The sequence below is a fragment of the Periophthalmus magnuspinnatus genome, chromosome 19 (assembly GCF_009829125.3).
Source record: "Periophthalmus magnuspinnatus isolate fPerMag1 chromosome 19, fPerMag1.2.pri, whole genome shotgun sequence".
Lineage (NCBI taxonomy): Eukaryota > Metazoa > Chordata > Actinopteri > Gobiiformes > Gobiidae > Periophthalmus > Periophthalmus magnuspinnatus.
Window position 1 is genome coordinate 18,135,250 of NC_047144.1, and position 9,900 is coordinate 18,145,149.

General features: G+C 46.7%; 1 protein-coding gene across 1 annotated transcript; it reads right to left on the reverse strand.

The window, feature by feature from the left end:
• Positions 1-5,506: 5,506 nt before the first annotated feature.
• Positions 5,507-8,303, reverse strand: LOC117387815 (zinc finger protein 503-like). The gene is made up of 2 exons (XM_033985389.2): positions 7,822-8,303; positions 5,507-6,978 (listed from the first exon to the last, which is right to left on the reverse strand). Exons 1-2 carry the CDS (start codon positions 8,044-8,046, stop codon positions 5,710-5,712), a joined length of 1,494 nt encoding a protein of 497 aa, XP_033841280.1. The 5' UTR covers positions 8,047-8,303; the 3' UTR covers positions 5,507-5,709.
• Positions 8,304-9,900: the final 1,597 nt, after the last annotated feature.

Below are 9,900 nucleotides of genomic sequence, written 5' to 3' on the forward strand. Positions count from 1 at the left end.
CTCACTGATGTTTCTTACTTAGTCGGGAATGTTCCACAGTCTGATATTAAACGTATCTGTCTTGCATATACTTATATGTTCTTTATTGTAAAAAAAAAAAAAAAAAAAAAAAAATATTGGAAAAAGCCTTGTGAGACTTGCCCCTCCACAGATCTTACTTGGCCTTGTGGTGTCATCTGTCTCCATGGAGGTTATTACTAAGCCTGGAATGTTCCGTAGTGTGCCATTAAACATGTATATCTTGTCCAAATATGGAATTCTGCTCCAAATTGGCCGCTATAACTGCTAACCTCAATGAGCTTCATTTGACTGTATAAAGAAGTGGACTAAGTGAGTGTGACATCACCCACAGTATTCAGCTCCAGACTGTGGGTTTAAAGAAGATGCCATTTTAAAATCCCCGTACACCTCCCCTTTAACGTGACCCCCGTCTGCTGCTCTCATGTGCTGCCATGTGGTTCTTGTTTCCTGCTCTCTTCAGGATTTCACTAAACCAAAAACCTGCTGTTGTTTGGGCTCTGATCTGTCGCCGTGGTGATGGCAGGTCGATGACTTAGGCCTGTCGTGTTGTAAGATGAGGCTGATTTATGAGCAGATGGAAAACTCAAGTCTCAGAGCAGAGACCTGGTCTGGACTTGGCTCATTTCCTTCAGTTCAGGCCAAAATGTTTCACACGGTGATTAGTCCAGTGCATTTTTACAAAGACATCCATCACAGTCCAGTGTGCAGAGCTGTTATGGCTGAGTGTTTGGAAAGGCTGCATTCACTCTGTACTGGTTTGGTCCTGGTTTGGTCCTGGTTTGGTCCTGGTTTGGTCCTGGTTTGGTCCTGGTTTGGTCCTGGTTTGGTCCATGTCCAGACCTGGTTTAGTTCTGAGTTCAGTCCTTGTTTAATCTTGCATTGATTTTCTAAAAGTCAAATCTTAGAAGCGTCTTTCACTTCTTGTTATATGCAACATTTTTAGGAGTTTGATTTACATTCAAGACATTATACTTTGCATAAAATTGTTAATTGCTATGGCAACAGTCCTAATCTCTCATCATTCTTCAAACCCCTGAATAGACAATAGACTGTATATATATAAATGGACGTAGCTAACCTGCTAGCTGCCTCGTTCCAAACAGGAAGTGATCATGGGCGCACTTCCGGCTCCATCGACTCTCTTCGCTCTTAAAGAGCCTCGCTCCAGATTGGCTCTTTGGTTGCTATGATACTTCCTCAATGAGCTTCATTTGAAGCCAAACACTGTGGGTGACGTCACAGTCACTTAGTCCACTTCTTTATACAGTCTGTGGTTTGCATCCAGAGTAGCGATTTTTTCAGAAAAAGTATAATTTGTGTATGTAGTATATCTGTAGATATAACGAAAAACTCTTGTGATTTTAGTATTTGTGTAGTAGTTCACTTTTGCCTCCAGGTGGCTCCACTCTTCAGAACGTATTGTTTAAATCCTGGTAAATGCTCGATACCTGTGTGTTAAAGTGAGTCTGACTCTGCAGGTCACCCACAGCACACCGGGGACTCGTTGTCAAGGTTACGTGTGCAGAGTGATGGATGTGGGTCCGTGCTGCACCTGTCAGCTGTCAGGTGCTGTTGGGGTGTTTGTCCTGGTTAGTTGAGGCTGTGTCAGGTGCGTGGCCCTGTCAGCGCCTGCAGTGAGGAGGTCAAAGAGCGCCAGGGTCGTTGTGTTCTCTGCGTCGCCCCCGTGTGGCCGGAGAAACACTTTTGTTTTGACTCCAGAGCCTTTGACGGATGCAGGGCGGAGACACACGTCCAGAAAATGGTGTTTATTTAAAGGTTCACTTGTCTCCTTGGAGATAATGATTGCTTTGCCTTGAGTGTTCCACAGTATAGCATTAAATGTGTGTGTGTGTGTGTGTGTGTATATATATATATAACAGATAGCACCACCAGGCAAAGTTACAGGTCAGATCTATGGAGAGGTGACCCAACACACAGTAAGAATGCATCAATTTTTTTTAGCAAGTTTAAAGTTTTATGTCTAATGCTATACTATGGAATACTCAAGGAAAAGCAATAACATCTCCATGGAGACAAGCAGGTGATGGACGTCCCACCTGTAGTGTTACGTAGTGCATCTTTAAAGCTAGCATTACACTAAAAACTTGCATTCTTACTGTTAGTGGGCTTGCCTCTCCACAGATCAGACTTGTAACTTGCCCTTTAGTGTCCACCCACTCATCTCCATGAAAGCCACACTTTAATGCCACGTTGTGCATCATAGACAAAGCAATAGCATCTCCATGGAGACAAGCAGGTGGTGTACACTCAACCAGAAAAGTTCCATAGTGGACCTTTTAAAGTCTCTAAATGTTTAAGAGCTTAAAACTGCCTGGAGACAAAATGCATCAGAGCGAAACATGCGAACAAAAACTTAAATAGTTTCCTCCAATTTTTTTTTTACTTGAGTAACTTCTTGTACTACTTGTACTTCTACAGGCGACAGTGGCTCAGCTGGTAGAGTTTGTCCACGGAGCTGAAGGTTGGTGGTTAAAATCCCGCTCCCACAGATGAATGCTGTTGTTGTGTCCTTGGGCAAGACACTTAACTCCCCTGTACCCCTGTGTCTGTATGAATGGGTGAGTGTTTCCTTGATGTAAAGCACTTTGAGCCTTGAAGCTGGGAAAGTACAATTTTACTCGAGTAATATTATTTAGAAGTAACTGTACCTTTACTTGAGTAACTTCTTGTAGTTCTCGTTTATACTTCTACTTAAGTAATTTTATTGTGAAGTTCCAGCACTGTTACTCGAGTACATATTTTGGCTACTGCTTGTCGTCCTCTAACTCCCTTTTATCCCCATGTCTGATCCGATCACTCTCACTCCATTAAAACTCTATCCATATGTAAACATATGGTTGCCAGATCCAACTTATAAACGCAGCTCTTCCATGAATACAGCGGACCTAATTTTACCCCAGAACCTGGCGCCTGTTCCTGGACTTTGAGCACGTACAGGGAGGAACACACAATGGAGACGTGTCAGCCATTTTAACACATAAATGATCCCATGTTTACACTCCTCCTCGCAGCCATTCGTCTTCGTCAGAGAGTTGTCAGCAAGCGCGGCCGCAGCCAGCTCTGGAAAAAGTTGGTTTTCTTTGCCTTTTTTTCAGCTTGTAGTAAATTAGCCATCACTGTGAAAACCCCAACCACAACCCATTCATCATCGGGCTCAGAGCAACACAACAAAGTCCAGAGGATGACGGCTTCAAAATGGCCGCCGTCACTGGTCTGGTAAATTACAGGGCACGGAGCCGTGGTGAAGGACAGAGGAGGAACGCTGTTTTGGGATCGGATTTTAGTGCCGACAGACGAGAAGGAAAAATCCCCTGTGTTTTTCACGCTGAATAAAAGGCATTAGACAAACTGTAATGAGGCGAATGACGAGATATGTGTTTTGTGTTCAGAGTTATGTTCATCAGAAAAACACCAGGTGAACTCTGATTTGAAATGAAAAATGACCTGAGAATTAATCAATCTTCATTTCATGGGGAATCATTTAAAGTTCCACTATGCAACTTTTCTGGTGGAGAGGACACTGTTTTAGGACATTCACACTTCATCATCCCCACAAAATATTAACTGAACCTGAACCTGAGCCTGAACCTGGGTCTGGGCCTGGAACACGACTGTTTTGTTACAGCTGTTTTGTTTCAGATGTTTTTATGCCATTTTTATCTTAACCAAAGTTTTTGTGCATTTTTTTGTGCAGTTTTAACTTGGATCAGTCAAACCTCGTTTTCTTTGTCTTATTTTCATGATTTTGAGACGATGCAAAAACCAAACCTGGTCTTTTCCAAAGCTCCTAAACCCATTTCCTCCAAAGATCGACCTGAAACACGACAATCTCACCATCGATTTAACATCAGCCCAAGGTCAGGAGGATGGAGCCTTTTATTTTGAAAAAATACTCTCGAGTCATTTAGTCTGATGCTGTTTCCTCTTTAAATAGAGTTTATTTAAAACCTGGAGAGCCCTGACTGGATTAATGACATGAGATAATGAGGCGAGAGTCATGTGACTGGTCATGTGACTGGTCATGTCACTGGTCATGTGACTGGTCATGTTGTCAACAGATGGAGACAAAGATGTGGAGCCTAAAGAAACATGTGTCCTGCCTCTGACCATCTCATCTGAGCCTGTGTCCAGAGCCTTCACCTGCAGATAAAGACATACAGGTGTGTCTCATTCTCAGTTTATGGACAGGCCACATGATTCACTCCAGATTCACTCACTGAGCTGCAGAGGCTGCACTAGCACTGAGTCCTGACTTAAATGTAACATCATGTCCAGTGTTTTTGTGATGAATAAATCTGCATCTCAGTAAAAGTTGTGATCTGATCATGTTCACCTCATGTCTGGACACACAGGGGTCATAGGTCAAGTTTATGAAATGTCAAATCTTACACACAGCGCTTTAAATGTTTAAAGATCCACTCTGTAACTGTGAGTTGTCCACTGGATGCTTGTCTTCATGGAGATTTTATAGCTTTGCCAGGAATGTTTCACTATTTCACTATGGCATCAAACTATTTTGCATTTATTCAGCTGCAGATGTTTTGTTGCTTCAAAAATCATTAGAACTCTCCAGATTTACAAACTTGTGAAAAAAATATATTGTAATTTTTCCAACAATTTGAAAATCAAGATTCATTTTATGTAGTGCACCGGTTTATCACTTGAACAGTTCAGTCACTCAAATGTGAATGTTAAAGAATCAAATGCATTTCAGAACATGTTTTTAGCACATGGAGCACGTGCACACAGCTCATGTTCTAATATAAATGTCACATGTTCTATTCCTGTATTGTGCCTTGTGTATTTAGGCTTCCTGTGGATCCGGATCGGGCTTTAGCAGCAGTTTGACTCTTCACAGCCTGTTTTATTGTTGTTGTAGTTACCACTTTGGACCATTAAGGGGCGCCATACACCCAGGCAGTGAGCTGTCACATGTTCTGCCAATGTTAAAATCATGTTCAGATGTCGCAGTGTTTCCTGTGACATTTGATGAGAGAAACAACAGCCTTTTGATGAGTGGATTTTTACATCTGTGACCTTTGACCCTCTTTATATTCACAATTAAACCTATGCACAAAACTGTAGCTTTTAAATCCACAAATATTCCCCTGGTTTAAAGTTTTGTTTTTTTTTGCTTCCAGATGTGAGAAAAAACACGTTTATTGCACCACAGAGCATCACGTGTGAAACAGGCTGAACTGGAGCATCGGGATATGATGTGTGGATGTAAACCTCTGGATATGATGTGTGGATGTAAACCTCTGGATATGATGTGTGGATGTAAACCTCTGGATATGATGTGTGGATGTAAACCTCTGGATATGATGTGTGGATGTAAACCTCGGGATATGATGTGTGGATGTAAACCTCGGGATATGATGTGTGGATGTAAACCTCGGGATCTGAACGAGTCAAAGATGAAAACAGAAGGTTCATGTAAATTTTACTCGTGTTTGAAATGTGACATTTACAATATTTTAAATAAGAAAAGCCTCTTCAGATCCACTGCGTCACTGTCATTCTCCAGATAAACTTAAATAACTTTATTAAAATACAATCTGATAAATCCGGGCTCTGTGTGACCCCCGCTGACCCCTGGACACCTGCGTCACGTGACTCCAGATCAATATAATCCACATCCGGGTGGTTGGAGCATCACAGCGGGTGTTATTGGTACAGTGCGGGGGTCAGTCTCTGTCCGAGCAGGTACGGGGAGGGGGAGTAGTACTGCGCGGGCCCAGGGGGCACGTGCACGGCCCCGGGCGCGCTCCCGGGCAGCGGGCTCTTGGAGTACGGGTGATACCGGGACAGTCCGAGCGCGTGATGAGGGCCTCTGAGCGCGAGCGCGCCCGGACTGCCGCCGGGCACGTGCATGTGACATGAGGCAGCCATGGCCGCGGCCACCGCAAGGGACGAGCCGTTGCTATGGTAACCCGGTATGAGTTTGTCAGAGGTGAGCGCCGTGTGCGTCCTCAGGTGCGCCAGCAGCTCCTCTGACGTGCCGAAGCGTTTGTCGCACGCGCCGTTGGCAGACACCCAGTTGCACGCGTGCGGCAGCGGGTCGTTGGGCACTAGGCCGTAGGGGTAGAGCGCGTGTCCCGGGAAAGAGTGCGCAGTGTGCAGAGGCGCGTGCGCGGCAGGAGGCGCATACATGAGTGGATACCCGCTCTTCAAAGAGTCACAGGCCGCGCTGCCGCTCAGCCCCGCGCAGTGAAACCCCAGGCAAAACGGGTCCCGACACAGTCCCGGGGTCAGTCCTGGGGGAGAGGCTCCTGCCAGCGGGCTCCCCCCCTTCGCTCCTCCAGCCAGAGACGAGAACTGTCCCAGCAACGCGCCGCTACTGGCGCTGGACTTATGGTCAAGGGTCATTCCGTGTGTCAAAAAAGGCTGTGGGTAGCCGTAGGGGTACGACATCCCTGCGGCGGGCAACGGGAACACGTGTCCCGGGCCCGGTTTGTACGGAGACACCGGAGCCACGAGCCCCAGGCCAGAGGAGCCAGAGGAGGAGACCGGGGGCGCGGGCTCAGGAACCGCTTTAGGCGTCTCTTCTGCTACAGTCCTCGGGACAGAGTCAGGTCTGTCCTCTTTCTTTTCGTCCTTGTCTTTCGTGTCGCTTGGCGCCGGAGACGCAGACGTAACGGAGCTGGGGCTGCTTGTGCGCGGCGTAAAAGGCTGGCACGTGGCGCTGGGCACGCGAAAGCCGTTCCTCTCCACGCTGCCGGACTCCTTCTTGTCCGTTTTGTACGGTTTAAAACTGGACTTGTCCTCAGACCCGAGGTCGCTCATCTTCAGTGGGGCCTTGGCGTCTTTGTCCCCGGAGCCGCTGGAGCCTGAACCCGCAGAGGAGGAGAGTTTAGCGGCGGAGGGAGGGTCCGGTTTCCCAATCTGAGAGCACGTCTGAGCCAAAAGGGCCAGAGGGCTCTTTTTGGCATCGAGCTGCGGGAGAAAAAACAGAGTCTTCATTAAAACTACAAACACAGACGTCAAATTCTGCTTTACGCACGAAAATGTCCTGGATGAAGGTGACGTAAAGCTCCGGGACGTTTAGGACGGTCCTGTGTTAAACAGCCACAGCGCGCGCCACAGTGTGGCACACTTACGCATTAAGCACACGTGCGTTTCACCAAATAAACCAAAGGGCCCCTGACGGTTTCATAATAACTTAAACGAATGAATGTAAAATTACTTTACGGTTTAGCAGCGCTAGACTCCGGGACAAATGTGCCCGGATGTGCGTAAAATCCGCGTAAATCTGTCCACTCCAGCGTCAGACTTTATAGATACGTCGTTTGCAAAAGTCACTTATTTCCAGTAAATGACAGAAGTCTGCAGTCAATGACACGAATCACAAACCTAGAACCATTTTACCAACTGTTAAATCTCGTGAAAAGCCCGCGGTGTCTCCTACATTTGCGTTTGGATCTGTGCGCCAAAGTCGATCTACACATGACATTTGTGCGTAAAACTGTCACCAGCCTCATTAAAATGTTCCACATGATGGTGACGCTATGTGGAATAACAAGCGACATTTGTTTTTATTTCAAAGTGTCGCTCACTTAGGGACAAACACTCTCCAAACGCACTTAACGAGCTGTGACTGACATGTCCACAAAGATAAAAGATCACGAGATGATTTAAGCCCCAAACCACGTCAAAAGAAGCCGCATAACAAACAAGGCATCCAACAGCGTCCGTGCGTAAAAACATGTATTATCCACGTAGCGCGCAGTTCATTTCGTCCCGTGTATCCCCCTTCCAGTGTCCCAGCCTGGTCCTTACCTCGATGGGGCTGACCGGGGTGGAGGGCAGCGGTTGGAGGTAGTCTGGGTGGAGGATGTGTCCAGTTCTAGCGGTCAGCATTTTGAGCACCTTGATGGGGAGTCGTTTGGCCTGGCGCTGGGGGTCCGCTGGGGACACGGGGCAGAGCGCGGCACCGGGGGGCCCGCTCCTCCACGCTGTGTTCGGGGTCTTGTTTAGGACAGACACCGCTGGAGACGTGCTCATGACCCGGACGGCGTGGAGAGAGCGAAGCAGGACATGACATCAGCTGTGGCGTGCGACAGAAACGACCCAAAAGGCGACAAACGAACTATAAATCCCCAAAACGAAGCGACAAAACAAGGGAAAAAAGATCCAGTGTTATTCCGTCATTCCCCGGGACTGTGGGTCTGCGCTGCGGGCGACGCGGCTCCGGGTAAAAACACTCACACACTCCGCCCCTCGCGCCTTTGTAGATCCAGACCAGAACGACAGCGACGCGCTCCTCACAACTAACCCACCGCGTGCACTAAGTGGAGCTTTATACTGGGCGCGTGCGTAAAGAGCGCATGCGCCGTGACACTGAGGAACAGAGCAGCGTCTTCACCAAACGTGTTTAAACATGTTGAGACGCTTTGGGCAGGTTTAATGACCTTCAGAAGCGAGTTTTGGGGCTAAACACAGGCGCCTTTGTGATTGGGGGAGGGGATTTTCTCTGATTGGAAGAAATGGTTTATTAAACGTGCACTGTGTAACTTTTCCAGTGGAGGGTCTGCCACCTTTTTGTCTCCATGGATATGTTATACTGTGAAACATTCTAGGTAAAGCAATGTCATTAATCCTGCCCAAGAAACAAGCAAGTGACACCAGTAAGTTAAAACACTATTACTACCTGTAAAAACACTACTACTGCCTGTAAAAACACTACTGTCACCTGTAAAAACACTACTGTCACCTGCAAAAACACTACTGTCACCTGTAAAAACACTACTGTCACCTGCAAAAACACTACTGTCACCTGCAAAAACACTACTGTCACCTGTAAAAAGACCACTGCCTGTAAAAACACTACTACTGCTGTCTGTAAAAACGCAGTCTGTACAAACACGGTCTGTAAAAACACTACTGCCTGTAAAATTGTCATTGTAAATATTTGTGAATATTTTTGAGAATGAAGGACAGGGCCAGGATTAGTCATGTCACATGACCCCTATAACTTTGATGTCATAAACAGATGTCATTTTATCTTCCTCCTCCTCATTGGCCTCCTCTTCATCCTCTTCCTCCTCTTAATCGTGTTCTTCATCCACCTCCTCTTCATCCTCATCCTCCTCCTATTCTTCCTCCTCTTCATGCTCTTCATCCTCTTCCTCCTCTTCCTTATCTTCCTCCTCATCTTCTTCCTCTTCATCCTCCTACTCCTTTTCATCCTCCTCTTCCTCCTCCTCCTCTTCATCCTCATCCTCTTCCTTTTCTTCCTCCTCCTCGTCTTCATCCTCTTCCTCCTCCTCATCATCATCTTCCTCTTCATCCTCCTCCTCCTCTCTTTCATCCTCATCCTCTTCCCTCATCCCCCCAACCCCCGCCCCGTCCTTCCTCCTCCTCTTCCTCCTCGCTCACGGTCAAACATGGCTGCCGACCGCCACGCTGCTGTCTGACTGATTTCCTTTTTCGTTGTGGCGTCTTCGTCTCTTCTGTCATGTGTCGACCCTCGTCCTCTTCATCGTCTGTCAGGGCCTCCTCTCTGCTCCTCGTCACTCCAGACAAAATAAAACATCACAGACGAGACGGTGTAATACCTCTGACGGCCAGTAGGCTTTGGGTTTGGGCTGAGATCAGTTCATTAATCATGTCGAAGGTTATAGATTTCAAACTTAAGACGAACATTTTGTCTGTAACATATTTGTTTACATATTTGACCATAGGACTAGTGTCTTCTGCATTTGACCCATTTGTTCTGTTCTACGACACTGGAGCAGCCTGTGGGTCACTGCAGAGCTTTCTTTTGTGCTGATTTTTATGTGACGCACTTTGGCAAGACAAGTTTATTTGTACAGCACAATTGGTACAGAGTCATTCAAATTCAGCTTCACAGAGTAA